The sequence below is a fragment of the Calidris pugnax genome, unplaced genomic scaffold, assembly GCF_001431845.1.
Source record: "Calidris pugnax isolate Ruff unplaced genomic scaffold, ASM143184v1 scaffold1, whole genome shotgun sequence".
NCBI lineage: Eukaryota > Metazoa > Chordata > Aves > Charadriiformes > Scolopacidae > Calidris > Calidris pugnax.
The window spans coordinates 6,363,291-6,387,516 of record NW_015090800.1 but is presented as its reverse complement, the minus strand read 5'-3'; the positions used below and the strand labels follow the sequence as shown (position 1 = coordinate 6,387,516).

Below are 24,226 nucleotides of genomic sequence, written 5' to 3'. Positions count from 1 at the left end.
AATGTTGTCCTCCCCTCTCCCTGGCAAGCTTTGGGAGGTGAATTCCTTTGTTTTGGAAACATCTGAACTGTTTGTTTTGGAACATCTGATCTGAAAACATTCTTTTCCATAACAAAAATAGACTGTGTGGTGCAGCCTCTAGAGGTGATGTGAAGGCTGAATGTTTCTGTTGTAGCGAGGTGCCTTCAGTGTCAGGTAGTAGATGGCTCCATGCACGGATGCCACAGCATCTCCTCTGAGTAGCAGCCACAGTATCAGTTAGGTACTGGGGTCCAAAGAGCTGAAAACAAGCGTGAGGGGTTTCAGATTTCCTCTTTAGTCTTCTGTTTCTGTGGTTCAGCAAAATCTTTTGTATGGAGCTATTTATGTTAAGAAACAGCCTCAACAGCTTTGCTCCTCTGTTTCTTCTGCTTTCCTCCCCTCACCTGCCCCTGTGCTGTCCTAGCCCTGGGTGGCTCAAATGGAGAAGATCTCTGCTCAGGACATGTCCTTTTAGGTAGAGACCTTCTGCAGTGTGTGGTGAATTGTGATGTCCCCTCATCTGCTGCTTTCGGGAAAGCATCGCCCTTTTGCTGTTGAACCTGCAGCTTTTCAGGTTGTTCTTTCTGTCTGCAAAACTACTGATCAGTCCCTGCTCCCCGAGAGACTGCATTTTGTTGTTAGTTTTAAGGGAAATAATAATTACAAAGCCAGCAAAATGATGTCTGATGTGAACAAGTCCCCTTTATTTAACTTCCCAGCCCTGCCATGTTGGTAAGGGTGTATTAATGGCTTTCCTAACTTTAGTTCACTTTGAGGGAATGGTGTTTATATATTATAAAGTAATAAATCTGTGCTATTCAGTAGAAATTAAATTGTTGCTTTCATTCTACTTTTCTTTTGTCCGCAAATTTGTTAAGCAAATGGATGTATATTTATGGAATAGGTACCCAATGTAGGAAAATGTTCCCAGAAGACAGTAAGAAATGAATACATACAGACCATGTTGCAAAAAGCATTTAAATTGCTATTGCCTTCATTTTCCCACACTTGAGTGGGAAATCATGCTGCAGAAAGAAATAATGACTCTGTGATAAATCTTGAAAGAAGTACAGATGAGGCGTCCTTATAATGAGATACGATAATTAGCAACTGCTTTGTTTTGTATTGGGATGCGGCAACTGCGTAGGTGTGGTGAGAAAGCAGAGGATGGCCAGGATTAAGAAAACTGGCTTTTAAATCTCTGTTTTCAATCTCAACCAATCTAATACTGCATAGTAGAAGCATAGTCTAGTAAAAGCACTGCTGGAGAGAAAATGCTGGGTTTTACTCTTCCTCCCCCACCTTTCTGTCCTCCCAGCATCACCTGTGCCATCCTCTGCATTGTGTTTTCTTTGAGATAGTTGGTTTGTTGTCGAATCTTTTTGTCCCTTTTTTTGTTTTTTTTTTTTTCAGTAGTGATGCTTTCCTTGCTGTGAAACAAAAGATCCAGCCTTACTCCCTTCTTTCTTGCTGTGTGAGTTTTAATTAATGTTTTTGCAAAGCGTGTTAAGATCCTTGGATAGCAGAGTTGTTTTGGCAGTGGTTCAGTCTCCTGGAGAAAAGCATATGCCTTGGAGTCTAGGAAAAAAAATAATCGAACAGGTTTTTAGGGTTAGAAATAGACGGGTAAAAAAAAAATTAGTGGGGTTAAAATAAGTTGCTGTTCTTTGATTCCTCTAATCTGAAGGTCTAGTCTCATAACAGCATATTTTTTAGTAAAATGGTGTGGTTTTCCTCCTGGACTTGGGAGTTGTCCCTGTTGAAATCTTAGGAATAGTGTTCATTTTGCACTGGTTTGTCTTTGAAACAGTATTTCCTTAGGCAGCTTTATGCTTTGCTTCTCTGTTCTCATGACAGAAATGAAAAGGAAACTTTGAAACCTGTCAGCTGTTGTCTTAAAAAAAGATGGAGAGCATCCTTTTTTTAAGCAAAGGGATGGAAAACACAAAATCCTCTGGCTTGTTGTCAGTCCACCATGGGGTAAAGATCCTGAATGTATCACATATAAACTATTCCAGGTCTTTCTCAGTCTCCAGTATTAATGCTTTGAAGCAGGTTTTTGTTTCATGCTGTTACTGCAGTGGCGAGTTGTAAAGTCAGCAGTGGGACAAAACTGGTGAAATGGTCACCCACTTCTCAGTGTTAGGCCCCAAAATGGAGTTTGTAGTGCATTAAGGGGAGGCTGTTGTGGTGTCCCAGAGGCTCCAACAGCCCTTTCTCCTGCAGTGCCCCAGCAGCATGGACCTGCTGTGGGGTGGGCATGCACACAGCAGATGTTGCAGAGCTGTGAAATAGTCTTGCAAATTCCCTGTAACAGCATAGATAGAGAAGTCCTGAAGAAACACTGGTTCGGCAGGTGTTTGTTTTGGGTTTTTTTTTTTTTTTGTGTGTGTTTCATTTTGTTTTTTAAAGCTATCATTTATGTAAGAGTGTTGGTTTGGGTGTTTGGGGATTTTTTTGCATGGTTGACTTGAATGAAGTGATTCCTTACAAAGTACACATAAGGAAGCCAGTGTTTCTGTTAGGAATCTTCGAGTCACCTCTGCAGTTCCTGTAAAATGGTTAGCTTCGTTTTGGGAACAGATCTACATTTTCCACACGCTTGCTCCGAAAAGTGGTCATGAAGCAGCTTGAGGACATCTGGAAGGCTAGATGATTGGTGCTTCTGCAGAAAGCAGGGAAGTCATTTGGGAGGGAAAGCTGTATGTTAGTTTGACAAAAATACTTAGTTGCTGGTGAAGACGTGTTGTGCCAAGCACTCTCACTCGCTCCTTTTTTGAGAGCACAAGGAATTTCCCATCCCATGTCCTCCCGCTTCATTTCCAGCGGTGGTGATGTTGCAGTCTTTTCTGTGCTGGGCATTGCTATGGATTGTTTGGTTTAATTCACTCTGCCATCCTGGAGGTCAAGTCCCTGTTTGGGAAGGATAACCATGGGTTATACGTTTCTGGAGAGCCACCTGATAGCTATAGTGGTACACTGTAGGTCTCTTTGCTTACAAAGAGACACGGGTAATAGTAGTTACCAAAATTTGTCTCTGAGAAGAAGTCCAGCAGCACAGTGTGTGCTTGGTTCAGCAGTGGTTGAGAGATGGAGTCCCTGGTGAGATGCAGTGGCTCTAGGGCAGCCAGGCATTCCCCTTTCATGGTCCCAAAGAGCCTGTCTGACTTCAGCGTCCCAGGAACTGTTTGGTCTTTGGGTCTTGGCTGAAGCGGGTGACTGAGGTGTGATTGCATTCACACAGGCAACCTGCAAGCCATAAAACAAATACCCCTACCTTGTTTTTCCAGAGTTGCCTCTGCCAAAGTGCTGTAAGAATGGCTGGCACTTGGGGCTCTGGATGAGCTCTCAAAATCTCATTACTGATTTTAAACATGTGTTACCATATCAACGTTATTTGTAGTCATTTTTTATACTTTTTTTTTTTTCCTGTCAAGAGGCAGTCTGTGTACTGCTGTTGTGAGAGGACAGAAGCTTTTCCATTTATGAATCTTGTCTCTTTGATTGACCCACAGAGCAGCAAAGAAAAAGCTAGCCCCATGCTTTCTGAGGCTCAGCAGCATGTTTTTCCATCAAAGCTGGCATCAGTTGCTGGGAATCTCAAAGGCAAGGTTGCCAAGAGGCCAAGATCCTGCACTCTTTTGCTTGGTAAATAATAGACCCAAAAGGTGGTTTTTCTCCATCAGAAGTTCTAATTATTTTTGCCAGAGCCTGAGCTGTGTCTGGATGGTGTGGGTTTTGAGGGAGCTGAATCCAAGGGGGTTAGCTGATGGAGAGAAAGTGTCCCCAGAGGGTGATTCAGAGAGAAGGATGGCTCTGCATCAGCCCTCCCCTCTCACTGCTGATCAAAAAGTGTGAATGGGGAGGCCCCATTTCCCTTGGCAAAAGTTAGCTTTTCTGAATATCCCCTCTGCTGCAGCTACTCTTCTTGCAGGGGTTTCCAACAGCTTTCGCCAGCATTTTAGTCTGTGGCTTGGGGTGCTCCGTTTCGGGACAGCAGATCCATCAGACTCCCGGTGCACGCTGTCTGGTGCTGGTTGGAGGAGCAGAGCAAAGAGCCCTCCTGGGTGTAAGAGCAGTGATGTGCTCACACAAGCCTTGTAAATCCCCAGCGGTGGGTCAGTTAGCACCAGGAATGCCGGCAGGACAGGGATGAACAGCACCCGGTGGGATTGTCTCATTCTTCATCAAGTGCTGGCCCTCTACCAAAAATTGCTTTTAAAAAAAAAAATTAATAATAAAGAAGTGGAAAGAAGTTATAATTCCTGCTGTGAAATCAGCAAGAGGGAGCTGTTGACAGAAGTGAAATTGGGATGGAGCCTGTAGGCTTTCGGCTTCCTTTTCTGTAACTTGGTGGATGCTGGTATTATTTATATCAGATGTGGCCTTGCAGAGTCAGTAAGAGAGAAAAAGAAATCGAAATATCTGTCACAGTTGAGGTTTAAACTGGGTTTGTGTGCAATTAGGGGATGGTTGGCTGAGGCCAAGGGGTGTGATCTGGTGTAGTAGAGGCCTTACTCTAGAGATGTTACCGGAGAGGCATATACAGGATCCCAATTACATGATTGAAATGCTTCTATGTGTGCCTACGTGTTTGCATCAAGTCAAAACTGTGGAGTTGGCTGTAAGGGATGCCAGCCTGCCCATCCCTGCCTGGGCAAAGGAGCAGGGGTAGCCTCGGGTTTGCAGCGCTCAGGCCAGCCCAGGAGCTGCCAAAATCAGTGTGCAGCCTGTGCCAGCAAGGAACCAAAGCAGAGTGTGGCCTGCTGACCTTGGATGAAGGAGGGAAACAGGGATGAGCTCCTGTTGACTCCTAACAGGATGAAAATTAATTAATTAGATTCATCCTAATGAAAAAAAACGCAACAACTGGGCATCCTAAAAAGCTTTTTCTTTAAACCGAGCTGTTTGTTATTATTAACCCTAACTATCTGCAAAAAGAAAAGCCCAAAACAAAACACAAAGCAAAAAGGAAAAAAAAAAAAGGTATTTCTCAGTGAACAGCATGTTTTGTTTCTATTTTGGACATTTACTAAATAAGAAATGTAGAAAAAGAGTTAGATTCAATTACAGTCACACTTTTCCCAGGGATGGGATAGAAAGAGGAGGCGATTAAGATGCTGCTCCTTGTCCCCACCAGCCTGGTTTGCTGAACGTTGGTCAATGCAATGCCACTTGTTTTTCTTGTGGAGCTTGCAAAAGTGCAGTGTGGGGCTGGCAAAGTTGCAAATCTGGATTGAAATAACCAAAAAGTTTCAACTGAAACAAACACCCCCTTCCTCTCCAAGCATTTTAGAGATTTTACTCCTTTCCTGTGAAATTATCAGTATGGCACATGTCATAGCTCAGCCTTGTGTAATGAAGAGGGGAAAATCAAATGAAGGAGGCAAAGAATCAGCTCCTGTTCCCTTTGGGAAGTGGTGTTTCACCCAGCAGTAAAAGCTGCCTTTTGAGCTGTGGCAGAGGGGCGTCAGTTCAGTGCTTTCTGGGGGGATCTGAATTTACACCTCACCTGAGCGCCTGCTCCCCGTGGTCAGAGGGGCTCGGGGTAAATGATGTTCCCCTCTGATCCCTCTCTTTATACTGCCTGTTTCCATAAGATATTGCAGAAAACGCTCTGCTCCCTAATCCATATTTAAATACGGATGCAGTAACTTCCTTTCCTCCTCTCTATTCCTCCTTCCTCCCCCTGTTCCTCTCTCTGCATTAAATGTTGAGATACCTATAGCGCTCATGGTTGACCTTCAGTTTTCCTTTTTTTTTTTTTTTTTTTTTTTTCTCCTCCTTCAGTATGTTTGTAAGGAAGCCAGATCGTTTAAACCAGCTGGAAGATCCCCGAATGGCTACGGTTGTTCTGTAATCATTTCCCTCCCAGCTTATAAAGCTGGCTCTCTCCAGTTTACTGCCAGGCCCTTTCATTGCAGATTGAAAAAAATAAAGGTCTCCGAGGACCGTGTGCTTCTCAACTCTCCGAGAGATCGATCGGATCAATTTGCCTCTGTGCATTTCGACGTCTCTGTCCTAATTCTGGAGACAGTCGCTCTTGGCGTGCTGTCAGGTGGCTGTTTGCAAAGGGAGAGACTTCTGGATCGCCTCAGGGCACTAAAACAAGCTCATTAGAGGTTAAAAACCCCAACAAACAAAAAAAAAAAAAAAAGGGAGCGGTGGGTTATTGCTCCGTAATAGGTACCAGTGAATTGGGCAGAATTTTTCTTTTTACCTGGGGTGAGCAGCCTACGGGGTAATGCAGCACGGAGGGTTTGGTCAAGACTTTAACCTGATGCAGATGATTTGTCATGTTTTTTGTAATGTGAGTTTCATTAAGTTGCCCGAAGCACAGCATGTTCATCAACGCTTTGCTTTGGTTCGCTCCATCCGTCTTGTAAAATCCGTTTCTTTCTGGCCCTTGTGAAAAGTGCCCTTTTCTGCCTTCTCCATCACAGCCCGGAGCTATCAATTCGAGGAAACAAAACCGAAGCAGACATAATAGCTTTGCTGGAGTGAAGTGCACTTGGGCAAGCTTGTGCTCTCTGGAGGAAGCTTTGACAGGCGGAAGCCACTTAGGTAAACTCCACTCCACCGCCTCTCTCCTCCTTGGAAACGCTGCAGTAGCTCCCTGCCTTCAGAGGGGCAGGTTAGAGACTTATGGCCAAAGAGGAGAAGCTGTGAACCAGGGCTGGTGTCCATAGCGTAGGTGTCTCCTGTGCTTAGGACCACGGGAGGGGCGCGCGGTGGCCAAATTCAATAGAAAGTGCAGCTGTTTTGGAGACTGCTCCTTTCCTTACCCACGCGGGATCCACAAGCAAAGTGTGATTTGAAAGCTTGTGCTTGCAGTGAAGACGTGTGGCTGTTCTCTTCCAAAAAGCCGGGCCTCTTCCCTCTGTGGGAGGTGGCAGAGCACAGGGCTCGCCCCTCGCTTGGTTGGGCTGTGGGGTCCCCCCTGTCCCCCCAGCGTGGCTTCTGCCACTGGCTCTTCACTCTCAGTGAAGGTGACAACCTTCCGTGAGGGTGTTGCTCTCTGGGTTAGTGTCTGGTGATAAAAGGGTGATTGATGAATCAGTACATTTGTTTGGTGTTATTCTTATTCTCTTGTTTTTTGCAGAATAACCTTAATAACCTTCTTTCTTCAGGGTCTGAGGGCAAGAGTTTTGCGTAGTTAATTCAAGAATGTTTTTCTTCCCATCCATTTCACCGCTTAAAAAAAATTCTAAAGTAAACCAAGAAGCACAAAAAAGACAGTTTTCTGGAATAAGTAAAGCATTACCGTCTCAGAAGATTTTTTTCTACAGAGACATATTTCAGAAAAGGACCCTATTCCATATGTATAAATAACACATACATGCAATCCGAAAGTTATTACAGTGGCTTACAAACAACAGCCTGTATTGTCACTTTCCATTTTTGAGTTATGTTTTTAAAATCTTGCCTTTGTTTTTGCTCCGCAGTTCAGGTTTCTGTGATTTGTTTTTGTTTAGCTCATGGGTATATTGGATGCTTTACTTGTTTAATTGCATTTTAACCACAAGAGTATATGTGATTGGCACTTGGAACAAGTCTTTATTTCTCTAGGAATGTTTGCAGAATAGCAATTCTGATTGCTGCTTTATGGATGTTACATTTAATCAATAACTCAAATACAGAAATAATGGCAGCTCTCTGTCTTCTGTCTTGGTTGGCAATGTTACCCACGCTGGTTGGTACTTTTTTCTTAATTATTCAGCAAGGTCCTATTTATTGTGTTTAATAATAGCATCAAACATATGCAGTGTAAATACTAAAGGAGAGCAAGAAAAGAAGAAGAATCGGTTGGTTTAATGAAAATATCTATTTCCTGCGAGGGAATTTATGCAAGAGTCTATAGATGGGTTTTGTTGCAGCATTGCTTGTCCTGGGGCGCCTTTACAAGTGAATTTGGGAGAATTGGTTCTTCTGCTCCAGCTGCAACGGGGCTGCCACCAGGCTGCGGAGCAGAGGCTGTGCTGCTGTTCTTCCATAATGAGACTTCTGGTGGCCTTTGAGTCCAAAGCCCTGGCTGTGTCCGTGTGCCTGAGCTGCAGTGGTTCTGTGAGAGCCACCACTGGTCCTTAAGAATGAGTGGACATGTTTGTGGTAGCTCTGATACTGCTTCTCACCTCTCCCCTCCTGCATCACCTATGCCTTCTTACCTAGACATCTGCATCATTTCTGACCAGATCTCATCACTCTCTGGGGTCCAGACAAGCACAGGCCACAGGAATATCCTCTGAGGGACCTACAGCCTTGCCCACAATATGTGGCCCCTTCTTCTTGCCCACCAGGGCCTGTCTGCCCACGTCCTTGCACCCTCCTTTTAGTTGGCTTGTGGGCACCATATAGTGGCCAGAGCTAGTGTCCCTTTGGGCAGTGCGGAGATGCGTTGCACGGTGCGGGGCTGTGAAAGGGATGAGGTGACCTTGTTAAACTGATCTTGATCATGGTTTATCAGAACAACCCTGGCCATGGCTACGTTGGAGGGTTGTGAGAACCTGACCGGGATCTAACAAGGGTGAGGAAGCCTCGAACAAACTTCACAATGTGATTTCACGGGTTTCCCTCAAGCCAAATGGATGACGTGCCTTCTAGCGTGGGCTTCTCTCTCTGTGGAAGAGAGGCTATCAGATATGTGGGATGGCTTTATTGTCCCTGCAAATGGTCATCTGAGCGTTGTCGAATGTCGACTCCAGCCCCATCCTGTAAAAGCCTGATGTGGCAGGGAGCTGCGTTACAAGCTGCTGCAAAATCCCTGGGGCAGAAGCTGCTCGTAATTTTGGCTGAGTGCAACATCCCGTTAGCTTTCCTGTGAGCAACTGTGCAGGATCTTTCACGCTTGCCAGGCTTTTAAATATCAGAATTTAAACCCACTTCTGTGGAGATGGAGACTACAAAATGATGTCGTTTTCTTGCTACTGCTTATTTTTGGAAGTTGCCAATGCACTTCAAAGCAAATATCTTAGTGACTTAAGACTGGAGTGTTTGTGGTTGTATTTTTCTGGCAGTTGATGAGACTGAATTGTAGTCAAAATAGGATAAAATGTAATTATTTTTTCTAATTCTGCCAAGTTCTAGAATTACTCTTTTATTGATGTGCTTTTGGCTTTTACCACTTATTATCTGTTTAGATGAGATATAAAGAAAAGCTTTGCAGAGGAAATCCATTTAAAGCAAGCCGCTAATCTTTACTGGCTATTGCGGATTTTAATTTTTAATTTTTCACAGATGAACCCTATCGTAACCGAACCATGAGTGCCTGTGATGAAAGAACCGGTCCATTTTTAATTTGAAGAATTTAAGGATTTGTGTGTAGATGATTGTGTGGAAAAGTGACAGAGATAAAAGTTGTTGGAAGTGTAGTGTTTGGTATTTCATGCCAACAGCAATAGCACGGGCACAATTTACTTACAGGGCTGCTGACAAAAGAAGTCATTTGCTGCCAATTTTTGAATTGTTTTCTTTCAGATTCTTTCTGTGTTGCAGTATAACTTTGGCATTGAGCTGCATTTGATTGCAAACATCAAAAAGTTTCTCTGAAAGGATACCAGCTCTTGAAGAATGTTATTTTGCTTCTTCGCTATATTGCTAACAGACTCGTGTCATTCATATTTAAAAAGAACAAGCTATTTTTGAGGATGTTAAAAATAACAGACAGTTTCTTAACAAGAAAAGAGTGAGGAAGGGTTGGGGTTTTTTTACCATTTATTTTGTATTTAGGGATGGCTGTGACATATTTACGGATTGCTTCACTTAATCTGACAGAAGCAAAGGGACATGCCAGATCAAATGTCAGATTAAGAATTTTCCGGAAAGGAAATACCTTCTTCCTGAAGTATTTAGCATTGACATCCAGTAAACTGTTTTTTAAGTAGCCGATGCATGGGTTTCATTTTGAAGGAAAAATTTATGGAAAACAGGCCAAGCTTCAGCTGGAGGACAATACAGCTGAATTTAGTGTCCCTGCCACTCCTGGCTTTTGACAGACAGTCTGGATCCAAACAAGGACCATCCCTTTACATTGTGTGAATTTGGGAAAATTCTCAGTGTAAATGAGTGGCTTAAACTCCTTCTACTTAGAGGGTGTTTTCAGGAGAATCCCCTTGAGCTTTTTGGTCTTCATTAATACCTTTTATAAGCAAACTCTTGCTATTGCAGTAGTGCCCTGCACAATAGCTCTTGCTCTCTCCTTGCTTGCTACCTGCTCCCAAAAAGTCTGTGCTAAGATGATCCTTTAACCCATCCTCAGCTCTTAGAACTTGCTGTCCTAAGGTAGTGGTAGTAGGGGAAGAGGGAACGTTATCAAATGCATGAATCCCCCTCTCTCGAATTTTGCCTATCACTTGTTTTCACTTATTATCTTATTATCACTTGCTCTTTCTTTCTAGATGTCCGTAAATTGGTTCTTGGACACTAAGTCTGGTGAACATCCCATACATGCTGTGTTCTACTTTCCTGAAGGTCCACAGTGCCCCTACCCCATCATAGCGGTGTGATAACTGCTGCTCTTTCCATCTCCTTATCTCAAAGTCAATGATTCAAACTGCGGATGTGTCATTTTTCCCCCTCTCCTGTTAAGTGAAAAATGTGGGTTTAAATTGAGTTTGACAAATAGTTTTAGATTACAAGTAAATTATGCAAGCATTTAAAAAAAAAATCAAAACAAATAGGTTTTGAAATAAAGCAATACTCTTCAGGCTACATTTACAGGGGGTTTCAGGCACCCACTTCCTCACGCATTTCTCTGCAAATTGTGCCCATGTCTCCTTCTGAAAGCAGACTTTCACTTACCACTTTCACTTGATTTACCAGAAATGCTCACAACTAAAACACGATGTGTCTCTCCAAGCATTGCAAAATGTTTCTTTTTGGGCTGACCCCAAATGATGACTTCAAAAATATAATTCAGGGCAGCAAGCACATTTAAGAAGAAAACCCACGACTGAGCATCTGCCCTGATTGAGAGCAGGCTCGGCTCTAAAAGTTTGCTTTCTTCCCCTCCTTCCTCAAATCAAACTCTGTACGAGCAAGTTGTTTAAATTCCTTAAAGATTTGTTTCCGGAGCTGGGATTCGGACCAGCTGACCCTTACCTCCCCCTGTGCTTCTCATCGGTACCTATCACTTTTTTTAGGGCTGAGGTATGGAGAAGGGAGGAGGTGATGGGCTTTTTCTTCAGGGGAGCTCTTTGCTGCTCCCAATGTTGCCTGGTGGCTGTGATAGGGGTGAGCACATCCATCCCCACCTTGGGGTTCTTGGTGCCTGGGCTCTTGCCTTTGCTGGGTGTATTTACAGCTGGACTGTGCTCCTCATTGTGTCTTCTGGGGGCTGGTTGCCTGCTTGGTGCCATGTGTTTTGTCCATGAGAAGCAGGTAGCGTGCCTCAATATGGTGGCTTCTGTTTTGTGCTGTTCTTCTTGTTGGTGGGGTTTTTTTTCCATTCCTTACTTGATTTTTTTGGCGCTGTGTTGGAATCCAGGATGGTCTGCTGTTGCTAGCAGTGGTATGTATTTTTTGAGGTGTGTATCTTTCCTCTCATGTGCTGAATGCAGGATGCTCATCAGAAAGATATGCAAGATGCTCATCAGTGTCAATCTCTGAGACACTGATTTCTCTGTCATATTTTCTTTTTTTTTTGTTTGTTTTATTAAAAAAATGTTTGCTTACTGGGATCTCAGGCAAAAGACAACAGCAAAAAAAAACCCCTGGAGCCTTAATTCCCTAATTGTACACACACAATTTTAAAGCTGCCGTGGTTCCTTCTCTAAATTAGCAGACTACTTGGACCAGTGTGTGTTTACTGACATGAAACACTTTATGGAGAGCATCAAAGCAACGCAGCAGGCCTCCGCATCTTTTATGGCTTGTTTGTAAATTTTTACTGGGATGCTGGGTTCCCAGGGACACCTCAGTAATTGCCGCTCACAATAACGGAGCCTTGTGCATGAACGGAGGAGAACCTCCTCCTCTCTTCCCATAAAAGCCGGCAAGTCAGCGAGTTTTTTGTGGTTAGGGAGCGTGTTTTAGATACCTTGCAGACCACAGACTCCCTGCCTTGCACGCAAGCAGACCCCTTTACCAAGCCTGGCTCTCTACAGAGCGTGTGTGTGTTCCCCATGGGCATTGTGCTGCCTTTTGGAGAAGACTCTATTGGAAAGCTACCACCTCTTTTCGGTGTGAAGACGCAAAGGCAGCAGTCAGTTGGAGTTCTGAATGTTCTCTGTGGTTTTGAGTCCATCTGCTCCTGCTAGATGGGTTCATCAAAGTACAGCTGCTTTCTTAAGCTGAGCTGCTCTGGGGAATGCCGGCTCTTTCCTGCCTCTGGTGCAGCAGTCCAGCTCCTGAGTGCTCACTGGGGACAAGAGAATGGAGCTCCAGTGCCAGCAGATTTCTTGGATACTGACCCTGGATCTTTGACGTTTCCCTGTATCTCCATCTTTCTCTTCCTTTCTCTCCAGTCCTGGCTCCTCTTTGCTCCCATTCATTTGCTCCTCGTGCCTGCCTTCCCTTCTTTCTCTTTTATCCCTGCTCTTCCTCTTAACACATACTCACATAGACTCTTCTTCAGCCACAAATTTTCAGCCCTCTGCAGCCCAAGCAAATGATCTCCTCCAGGCTGGAAACCGGCGTTGTAGGAGAGAATCATGTATCTCAGTGGCTTTGCAGGAGCAAGAAGAGCCTGGTGCTGTTCCTGCAGGCCCCTGATAGATGCTGTTTTGTAGGGCTGGAGACCATGAGCAGTTGATAGAAATCTCTAGTGAGCATTGCAAATGGAGATTATTCTTTTTTTTTCCCTGCCAGTGGCTTGTCACGTGCTCAGAAGTGGAGTGAGTTGTCCCTGAAAGCAACCACAGGCGCATCTCTGCGGTCCCTCTGCTAAATTTCAAATCCCTGCTCTGAAGTATAGAACCACTGAAGTTTTCCCAGTAAAGTGTTTGCACAACTTTGTGGACACGGGCAAATCTCTCTAATTGCTTTTTCAGGAGCAGCCTAACTGTTTAACCTGAGACTATCAAGGAAGAAAACAATTTCAGCTTGACACGAGCTCCTGGAAGGGAAAACTTTCAGCCTGAATGAAAAAAATAAAGCTTGTCAAAAGAACAAGGAGCTGAGAATAGGGGTTTGTAGTTCAATGCAGGGAGCAGCCAAAGCTGCCATCAGTGCTGCTTATAATGCAGTAACTTGAAATACCTTTACACCAGCCTTCAGCTGGCCTGGGATAGGGAATAACGAGCCTAATGGTGGATTTCAGTGCCTCAGGTGTGTGTGATGCAGAGGAAATCAAATGGCTGAACTTGATGGAAGCTTTAAATTGCAGGCTTAGTACTTCTGTTTCCTGAGATGTGGCGGAAGGTGGCCATGCTTTGATGAGGTCTTATTTTTCCTGTTAGCCCTGCTCCACCTTGTCTCCTCGTCGCGTCGGTGGAATGTCTGGTATGAAGGGAAGCCCTTTTTCATCTTTTTGGTCACATCTTTGATCCGTTAAGTGCATTTTGCTACTTTCCCTTTTTATTTTCCCTCTTTCTGTTCCTGATCTCTTACTGTGCCTCCCTCCCCTCCTTCCCCTGTTCCTCCCAGTCTTCTTCCTCCACTTTCATCCCACGCAAAATGAGATATGTATTGCCTAAAAGAATAAGTGAAAGCCATACCTGTCTTGGCCTCTGCTTGGTGAGTGGGGTTGCCTTCTCTGCTGTGTATGGCAATGCAGTTATGCCGTGCTCTGCTTTCCCTGAAAATCCATTAAGCAGCAAGAACCCTAAATTTGTCGTCACACCTGAAAATATACATGAAGAATATGTGCCGCTATCAGTGGAAATGAGTTAAAACAGTTGTGACTTTCATAAAATCTCTCTATGGTCCCCTGAAGAGCCTGTAAAACCGTTTCTGTTTGTGTGTGTTTATGCGTCTGGGTCTGTGTGGGTAGTGGTGGCTGGGGTTTAGGGCTCTCCAGGGAGATAAGGAACAAGGATGCCACACATGCTGCAGGGAATGTCAGGACTGCTCATAAAGAGGGAAGAAGGAGAGCTTGTCCTTCTCCCTTGCAAAACCTGTAGCTACGACTTATATTTTATTTCCTTGCATTGACAGGTATTTTAAGCAAGTTAAAAATCCAGACATGTCTGGAATGTATTGGTTTTTTCTTTTTTTATTCAATATTTTTACTCCACAATGGATTTTTCCCTTCTGTTTTCTCCTTGGGATGCCACAGACACTTGGCCCTCGGTGGTTGTCCTCAAGGAGGAATACAGGCTGAGCTAGTTTGAAATGCTACTTCTCCAATATGAGATGTAGCTGGCTGGAGAGATTATAAGGAGGTCATCCTTAGGTACGAAAAGATAAGGTGGTCCCTACAGACAAAATATGGCTCCTGTTAAACTTGTGCATTCTCAAGAGAGGAGTCTGTCTAACTGGTTTGGAATTAGATTTGCATTTACCAATGATCTGAAACTCTGACATTCAATTAAAATAGCCCATTCTTGAAAAATGTCTCGATTAGAGGTGTCTTACTGTTATCAATAATTAAAAATAAGTTGACAGCCTTGCTTTTATACTCATCCTTGAAATGGTTTCCTTGAGGGAAACCCCCTATTAGGGTTCTGAAAGTGCTCATTCAGAGCACTGGCGGCTGCTGGGAATTGGATATGTTTCCTGAGAAGAATATAAATGGGAGCAATGATCTTCTCACAGTGGAGGGACCTGGCCAAAACGAGTTTTTGAAATACCAAAGGTTGTTCTTCTGTGTACTGGTGTTGGTCTTTTACATGTCCCTGATGGGGAGCATCCATCATACATCTTAATTCTTTGTTCGTTTCCCTTAAGAAAGCCTTCAAAGAGAACACAAGAGCGAGTTCGTGTTTTATAGCAAAGCTGAGTCAGCTGAAGGTGGGATCAACGTGTTGCCAATATCGGCTGCGATAAGCTCACCCAGCTGTGGCAATGAATGGATGCTGAGGAGCTGCCCTGCTCCTTCCTGTAAACTCTCGATGCCTCCAGTGGTACAGGCAAATTAAAAAAGCTGCCTGCTTCTTAGGGAAGTTTGTTTTGCTTAACACAGAGTCCATCTGGTACCAGCAAAGTTTACATTCCTGTAAACTGCACGGTATTGAGTTTTACTAGGCCACCTACCCTGCTGTCTTCAATTATAAAACCTCCGAGTGCCCTGATGATGTAATTGACTTCAGGATGAGCCGTGCTTTTCAGGAAGCCGGAGCTGCCAAATATCTGTCTTGGCCTCCGCTCGAACTGCGCGAGAGAAGTCCCTGCATTATTAAGCATTTCTTGGATTTATTGTTTGTTGTGATTCTGGTTGCTTTAGGGAGTATTCCTGAAAGTCTTTTAAAAGATAGCAAGTAGGCAATTACATGCTGGGTTGCTTTGCGGGGTAGCTGGCACGAAGCAGAGGTGGAACCTCTGCCCAAATGGGCTCTTTTCACACTTGTTTAGCAAACCTGGCGATCTGGTTCGCCTCCTCTAATTTTATCATTTCATTGTGAAAATCTGGGAGACCCACACCTTGAAATGTTTGCCTGCTCCTTGCTGTGTGGAGCTAACCATCAATGTGGTTTTAAAATCTACAGACTTCCCACGCCTGCTCTCGTGTGGGAATGAATGTGTGTGTGTGTGTGTGTGTGTGTGTGTGTGTTTTGGTGTGGGGAGCCACATTACACTGGTTGGGGTGGAGAAGGTGATAGGGAGTGGTTCCCAGGAACAGTGGGATGTTTGGCAGCCTGGTGGGGTTGGCAAACGCCTAGAAATCTGACCTGTAAATGACTTTATAGGAGGCAGCTGTTTAAAATGGGTATAAAAGAGTTAAACTGTTGTAATAGTCAGTTCTTTGATTATTCTAGCTAAAGACAAAATAAGGAGTTTTGGCTGATCTGAAGGTTGTCTGAGCAAAGTTCAACGTAACTTTAGATGTGTTTGCAAGCTGCTATTGTATGTGTTAAAAAAAAAAAAAGCTGCTACATTTTAGGTGCTGTCTGATGTTTAGCAAACTTCCTCATCCAGGTTCATTTGGTTTTAATACATAAACTGTGCATTGTTCTTCTCCTGCACCAGACATGAGAGGTTTTATTAGTTACCTTCCCTGAAGCAACCAGTAGCCTCAGTAAGGTACTCCAGGAAGCCACGTGGTTCTTGTAGAGCTTTGGTGCATCAAGCACAACCCCTATGTGTCTGCCGCTCCCACAGGTTGATCCGACGGGCAGACAGCTGGATTGCCAGGCAATGAACCACTTTATCTTTTGTGGTTTCTAGAACAGACTTCAGGACAGTACCTTCCAGCAATGGGAAAAGCTTTGCTTCTTCGTTGAACTATGGTGGAAATAAACACTTCTTAACTGAAGCTGCAAAGTAGGAAAAAGGTTTTTGAGGAAGGATCAGGAAGCTCAGGGCCCTCTGAACTCTCTTCCTTCACCCATTCCCAGCTACCCATCGGGTTCATTCTGGTTCCTTCTTGCTCGCTGCCCATCTGCTCTCTAGGACAGGGTGGTGATTTCCAGTTGGTGTCAGTGCAGGAGTTTCTTCTTTTTTTTATTTTTATCCTGGAGATGTTACTGCTCCACAACATAAACTGTGAGGGGCTTGGCAGGATTTTCTGAGGTTCTTTCTAAAGGCCTGAGCTACCAGTGGCCAGAGCTACCCTGCAATTCAGTGGATTCAAATTAACTTTGACTTGCAGATAAGCTCATGCCTTGAAACTGTGTCTGGTAGCTTGCATCATGATGTGCTTTCTGCAAGGAAAGGTGCAAGATGTGGGCAGCATTTTAGTTGCTGATAGGCAGACAAAAAGCCTCAAAATCGAGATGTTTAAAGAGCAAGCATTCCTGCATTGTTCTGCCAAGGATGAGAAAGCAACTACTGCCTTCCGTACACATTCATTTTCTGGCTTTAATGTTCTCCAGGCCAGGTTGTGTGTGTGTGTGTGTGTGTGTGTGTGTGTGTGTTTTGGTGTGGGGAGCCACATTACACTGGTTGGGGTGGAGAAGGTGATAGGGAGTGGTTCCCAGGAACAGTGGGATGTTTGGCAGCCTGGTGGGGTTGGCAAACGCCTAGAAATCTGACCTGTAAATGACTTTATAGGAGGCAGCTGTTTAAAATGGGTATAAAAGAGTTAAACTGTTGTAATAGTCAGTTCTTTGATTATTCTAGCTAAAGACAAAATAAGGAGTTTTGGCTGATCTGAAGGTTGTCTGAGCAAAGTTCAACGTAACTTTAGATGTGTTTGCAAGCTGCTATTGTATGTGTTAAAAAAAAAAAAAGCTGCTACATTTTAGGTGCTGTCTGATGTTTAGCAAACTTCCTCATCCAGGTTCATTTGGTTTTAATACATAAACTGTGCATTGTTCTTCTCCTGCACCAGACATGAGAGGTTTTATTAGTTACCTTCCCTGAAGCAACCAGTAGCCTCAGTAAGGTACTCCAGGAAGCCACGTGGTTCTTGTAGAGCTTTGGTGCATCAAGCACAACCCCTATGTGTCTGCCGCTCCCACAGGTTGATCCGACGGGCAGACAGCTGGATTGCCAGGCAATGAACCACTTTATCTTTTGTGGTTTCTAGAACAGACTTCAGGACAGTACCTTCCAGCAATGGGAAAAGCTTTGCTTCTTCGTTGAACTATGGTGGAAATAAACACTTCTTAACTGAAGCTGCAAAGTAGGAAAAAGGTTTTTGAGGAAGGATCAGGAAGCTCAGGGCCCTCTGAACTCTCTTCCTTCACCCATTCCCAGCTACCCATCGGGTTCATTCTGGTTCCTTCTTGCTCGCTGCCCATCTGCTCTCTAGGACAGGGTGGTGATTTCCAGTTGGTGTCAGTGCAGGAGTTTCTTCTTTTTTTTATTTTTATCCTGGAGATGTTACTGCTCCACAACATAAACTGTGAGGGGCTTGGCAGGATTTTCTGAGGTTCTTTCTAAAGGCCTGAGCTACCAGTGGCCAGAGCTACCCTGCAATTCAGTGGATTCAAATTAACTTTGACTTGCAGATAAGCTCATGCCTTGAAACTGTGTCTGGTAGCTTGCATCATGATGTGCTTTCTGCAAGGAAAGGTGCAAGATGTGGGCAGCATTTTAGTTGCTGATAGGCAGACAAAAAGCCTCAAAATCGAGATGTTTAAAGAGCAAGCATTCCTGCATTGTTCTGCCAAGGATGAGAAAGCAACTACTGCCTTCCGTACACATTCATTTTCTGGCTTTAATGTTCTCCAGGCCAGGTTTGAGAGAAGCCAGAGGGATGGCAATAATGAGGGTTCCTCTGTGCTCCATGGTGGTCTCCAGACCTGAGCCTCAGTAGCCTGAAATGAAGTTTACCCTTGTTGCTGGATGGCTGCCTTCACAAATGGCGTGTTGTCCCTAGCAGTTGTTCCAGGTGGAACATCTTTGATGCAAACTTGATCTGCTAAAAGCCAGATCCCCACTGAGCATGACAAAGCAAGGGGTTCTGCATGCCCCCACCTCCCTGCAGCTGCTGCCCCCCGAGCTTGGCTGTTCTAGAGGGTGGCAAACACATGGCCCAGAGATGACAGCTGCCTCAAGAGTTTCAGATCACTGGTGCAAGGCGATGCCGTTGCTCAAGGATGAAGTTGACAGACTTCTTGACCGATAAAAGCGCTCCTCTGTCTCCAATTGAAGTCTTGGAGAAAAAGCTGTACTGTTCTGGCTGATCTTTTCCCAGAATACTTCCACCTAAAGCAAATATTTGTAATGGAAAATTTCTGCTCAATGTGTTGCAGTTAGTTAAAACTACAATCGAGTGCAAATAGGTTCTTGAAAAGAGTCAGGCAGTGTGATTAATAGAGGGCTCTCCTCCCTCCACCCATAAAAACATAAACAAAGTGCAACCCAACACTTCTGTTCCTGCTGCAAATCACGAGGGGGTTGAGTTTCATAAAAGGTGCCAGTAGGGAACAAAAGACCGGGGTTTGATCCAAATGCTATTAAAGTCACTGAGAGTCTTTCCCTTTGGCTCCGGTGGGCTTTTGGAGCAGGGCCATGGTGAACACTTGAAGGCCAACCTGACCTTTCATGGAGAGAGAAAGCTGAAGGCTTAGTTTCATCTCGCTTGTACTTGCTGGAGCCTGATTAAAATCAGTGGGGGCTCAAAAAGCTTTGCACTTTGAGGAGTTCAGCCCTTGAAGACTAGTCTGACATTTAATTCAGATTCGGTGCTTAAATGTCAACATTTGTAAATAAGTAGACACCAAAGACGGAAAGTCATCTGGCTTGCTCTACAATGTATGGTTCAGTTCCTAAGTTTTAGGCACGACAGTTAGAGAAGGTTTTCTGAAGAGCAGATATTTTGTAGAGAACACCCAGATGTACTTCTTTCGTTTTGTTAAGTGCTGCCTCTGTTTCTTGCTGGCTTTGCCCTTGGTGCTTTTGTCTGCAGTGTAATCTTTTCTCCATCTTGCCATGGTGACCAGGCTTGCAAACTTCCTACTATAGAAAATTTGAACAAAAAGCCAGATATTGAAGACTCTTAGCAGTACTAGGAAGTGCTGCAATCTTGTTTTTTCGAAGACTTGAAGGGTGGAAGCAATTAGATGATAGACTGTCTTGAGGAATTTGGAGAGGAAATAAGATGCGTTTTATATGCTAGGTGTTCACAGGAGAAGGGTATGATGCCTTCATGCTTGAAAAGGTAACTTGCATGCAGATGTGGTGATTCATGCTGCAGTTTTTGTAAATCATTTAAATTGAGTATCCCAGTACTGATTGTATGTTACACAGAGGAACCTGCAAATGTTTTCCTTCTGAATTTATTTTGTTTACATGATATTTATAACTTCTTAAAATTATTTGTCTTTTTTTCCCAGTAGTTTACTAGCTCCTATATGCATAAAATATTAGTGTTGTCTCTTCTGTATTTTTTTTTGTTTCTTATCACTTTATTACAATGATGAGGCCTCTGTAAGTTCAATAGAAATGGAATTATCCTTGAATTAATGTCATAGGTATGGCATCGTTTGTTATATTAAGAAAGCTCCTTAGAATTTGGCAAGTGCTTCCACTCTATATTAAAATAAATGCGTAGTTTTGGCTCCAGGTATAGTTTAATTTTACTCATTGAGAAACAGGAAGGTTTTTATGAATGCTCCTACAATTGCCACCTGTGTGTTTGTCTCTGTGCAGTTAATTATCATAATACCTTGTCAGCAGACTTATAATGAAACTTAAGCGTGCAAAATACACTTAAAAAAAAAAAATAATGCTTAAAATAAGTTCATTTCTGCTAGACAGTTATTCCCATCTCTAGAGACTGAGCAGAGAGCTGGGAACGAGGAGTGTTTGCATTTTAATCATGGCCTAAAATTTAATTGCTTTGTTTGGGTGACCTTTTAAAAACGCATCTCGGTGCAGTCTTCTGGGAGTCTGAAGACAGCAATCTCAGTGACACACACATGGGGTTTTTCTGAGGATTAAGGATTTAATTGATAGGAGTTAATTGATAATTGTTTATAAAAAAAAGGCGGCAAAACAAACCCAGATTTTGATGGGGAAATTGCAATGTATTAATGTATTATAGCATGTATTATTTGAAGTGGTCTCAATGTTTTGCTTAAGTCATGTGGAAAGAGCTTTGAAGAGTAAGAGTGATGTCATTATTACTGCATGTTAGTTTAGGGCAGTTAAAACAATGTGCAGCTTTTTTTTTCCAGTTTGAAAAAAGAGTTACTGTTTCAAAGCATTTCAACAAATATTTGCTTCCTTGTATTTCAGCTACCTGACTGCAAATAACAACCAGAATTTCTTGTATACGGCAAGGCCTTTTTTGAAGAGAGCTGCTTTGGTGATAAGCTACGTAAGTACAAATGGACCTGCCCGTGTCTTTCTGTGTATGTGATGAGAATGGGCATTGTGTGGTGGTATCCCAAAAGGCTCGGAAGGCTTAGATGGTAGATCTTAATACAAAGTTAGTCTTGGAAAATAGTGTAGAAAACTTCAGCTGGGCAGAGACAAGAATATTGCTGTTTTCAGTTCAAATTCTCTTTTAATTTATAATAGTTGCCCTTAAAACTGTGTAATCATCTGCAAGTATTTCCTGCCCTAAATACAGGGGAACTCTCTGGCGCTGGGCTGACTTATCAATGGTGTGATGTTAGTTTCAGGGCAGGGCTTGGGAAGAGTCACAAGAAAAGCTCTGCCTGCAAATCTGTGCTGCAGGGCGTGCTCCAAGCAGGACTTGACATGTTGCAGGAGAGAAAACCAGCCCCTCCACGGGGGTTTGCTGAGTGTGAGGCTCCCTGTGCTGCTCTAGGAGCCGGATCCCCTTGCTTGTCCCTTGACAAGTGGCTCCCAGAAAAGCAGAGGAGTGCCAGCCCGCAGGAAGTCCTTCCAGGGATTAGGTTTACGCAGCACGAGAAACACCAGTGGAGCTTGCCCTTATCCCTATGCCAGCACGAGTGAAGAATAATAGCTGTTAAGACATCAGCCACGTTTTTCCCCTCTGTATTTAGGTAGAGGTCAATAGCAAAACTCTGCAGTCTGAGCCGCAGCAGGGCGAGGGATTTGTCCTTCCAAATCTTCCCTCTGTTGTGGGTAGCAGAGATATGCCCATTGCTGTCAGTAACACACACACAAAATTGGGGGGACACAACAGCAGAGCGTGCTGTCAGTGCTGAGGGTCGGCACGTTTGTCACCCTGCATAGGGTAGCAAAATTGAATTTTGCCTAAAGCGCTGAGCCGACTCCCTTCTAGGCACAGAGCAGAGCAGGGAGAGCTATCACAACAAAATATTAGCTGGGGGCTTAGTTCTTCTTAGTAGTGCACTGCTGACTGAGATGCTCTTCTTTGAAGGTGATTCTCGTGTTGTATTTCCGCCTCTGGATAATGGGAGGATCCATGCCGATGTTTTCGGAGCAGGACAATCCAGCTTCGTTCTCACCGTATTTACTGACGAGGTACGATGCCACTAATCAAACGAAAGATTTCAAAAGTGTGGTCTTGACGTTATTTTTTCCCTGTGCTAAAATGTTTTACAGATGGCAAATGAGAAAACTTGTTTTGTTGTTTTTACTCAATTACTTCTCCTTATCACTCTGTCTAGAATAAAAAGCAACCAGCATTATTTGAACCCCCAAAGCACGCTCTGGGTCCTGTAGAGTTATCTTACAGATGCTTTCTTACTGAAAAATGTGAGCTTATTTTTATGCAAAGCCCAAAGAAATTTAATTGCTTGAGCACAGGACTGGAAAGCCCAGTGACTGAAGCCTAATCCTAAACCTTAAAACTGGCTGTTCCTGCTGTATGGGATGCAAGCGTTCAGAGTTTTGGCTTCAGCTAAAGTTTGGATAAATGGGGGATGATCATGCCTGTAGGTGGAATATTGATGGCTGATCAGTGAAGGCTGAAGGCAGGACCCTGGTGGCACAGAGTACTGCACAGCTCTGCCTGAGTATAGGATGAGCTGCCATGGATTGATTAGAAACAGCAGACCTAAAATTTGTGTTAATAGATTTTTGTTATTTTATCACTTTTTTTTTTTTTTAAAGATAGGTAAATGCTTAAATTTGGTAAAATGTTATGGTTTTTTCTTTTTTCCTTGCTTGGGAACCTGGTGTGTGGTTAGGTGATACCACATTCCTCTGGGCCAGCCCAGCAAAGGCGGTGGCAGATGTGGCTTAGCTCTTCCCTCCAGACCTAACCAGACCAGTGCTCTGAGAAGGTGGTAGGAAGTTGATTTCCTCTTAAGGCAGGGCCATGTGCATAACTGCTCTGGTTTGCTACTGAACTGGGGAAGGACACTTTGGAGCTTTCTGGAGGAATTTCATGGTTCCTCAAACACAAATGGGAGCAGTCCTCCTCTGTGTCACTTTCTGGCTCCTCATTCCAACTGTGGAATTGCAGCTGAGACACAGGTTAAGATCAAGCAATCCTTATTCAACATCTGCTGCGGAGTCGGACTGGATCTCATTTGGGAGACCTTTATGATAATGTGACAACAGCTCCTATTACCGTCAAGGCTAAAAGTGCTTCCAGGAAGCACGTTGTCTGACTTGGAAAGCTCTGATCTGTTCGCAGCGTTTCTGGCAGAGTCATTAATACCAGACTCTGTGCGGCACGGCGTGAAGGATTTGCTGCTGTCCCTTTTTGATATGTTTATGCTGAGATGGGGGTCATCAAGTCATAAATGATCCCGGCCTGATTCCAATTACATAGTCTGTGCTGCAGATGCCTTTCGTGTGTTTGTCTCTTTACGTCTTGTAATGACAGGGGAAGGTTTTTTTAAATGCAAAAACGAAGTCATTCTTAGAGTATGAAGCGGTGACTATTTTTACCATCAGCACTGTGGATTTTATTAACAGCTTTATGAAAGACAAATGAGAGTTCTGCTGGCTGAGGTCCTCCCTGGCATCAGCAACAGCCCTGGCTTTACCTGCAGTCCAGCAACACCTACCTGCTCCAAATCTAATTAAGGAGACCCTTGCCAGTAAAAAACAGTATTATTGTTCTGGGGGGGATTCTAAAACCCAGTAGTCAGCCCAGCTCTTCCCCTTCTGCTGAGCTTGGTCTTAATCCTCAATTTAGCCAATTTACCCAGAAGCCTGTATCTTCCATCCGGAAAACCCATCCCTTCTGCAATTCCGGATGCCAGCCATTACATGGCTTTCTAATATGCAGAGTTAAATTTAGCTGTTCCGTTCCTTCTCTGCTGATCTAGCACCAACTTCCCATGGCTGATGATCAGGCAGGGGCCCTGACAACAGAAGCTGAGAAGTAGATTTTCTGAATCTTGGTCAGGGTCCAGCCAGGAGGTGGAACTGGAGGCAAGGCTGCAACACTGGCCCAAAGTCCCTCCAGGAGAAAACGCAAAAGGCAGGAGTAGAGACAAATGACAGTCTGAGGGGGTCCATCCATGAGACAGGCTAACTACAGCATAAGTTTAATGTCCATCCAGGAGCTAGGGCTGAAATGGGGCTCCTAAAGTAATGGGCATTAGGTGTGGGGCCAGGTGAGGCTCATCAGAACCCTGACAACATGTCCCTGCTGACCTTCTGTGATCCTTGTCCTCACCCTCTGGGCATGATAGGATATAGAAAGAAGCAGGATCTTAAGCTTCTGTTGTCCTTAAACTTAGTTTTCTGGCATGAGCCTTCATCTTAGATGTGAGGTCCCTGCAGAATCTGTCTATACATTCTTTTCTTCAATTCTTGTTCTTCTGAACTCAAACCTTAAACTGACCACTATGTTGAACTTGCAACC

The 24,226-nt window shown here is 43.9% G+C and overlaps 1 protein-coding gene across 1 annotated transcript in view; it reads left to right on the top strand.

The window, feature by feature from the left end:
* Positions 1–24,226, top strand: part of TMTC1 (transmembrane and tetratricopeptide repeat containing 1) — a 153,103-nt gene that overhangs the window by 38,615 nt on the left and 90,262 nt on the right. Inside the window, exons 6-7 of the mRNA XM_014937486.1 lie at positions 20,743–20,824; positions 21,821–21,924. Of these exons, the coding sequence (XP_014792972.1) occupies positions 20,743–20,824; positions 21,821–21,924 (186 nt within the window). The remainder of the gene's footprint in view (positions 1–20,742; positions 20,825–21,820; positions 21,925–24,226) is intronic.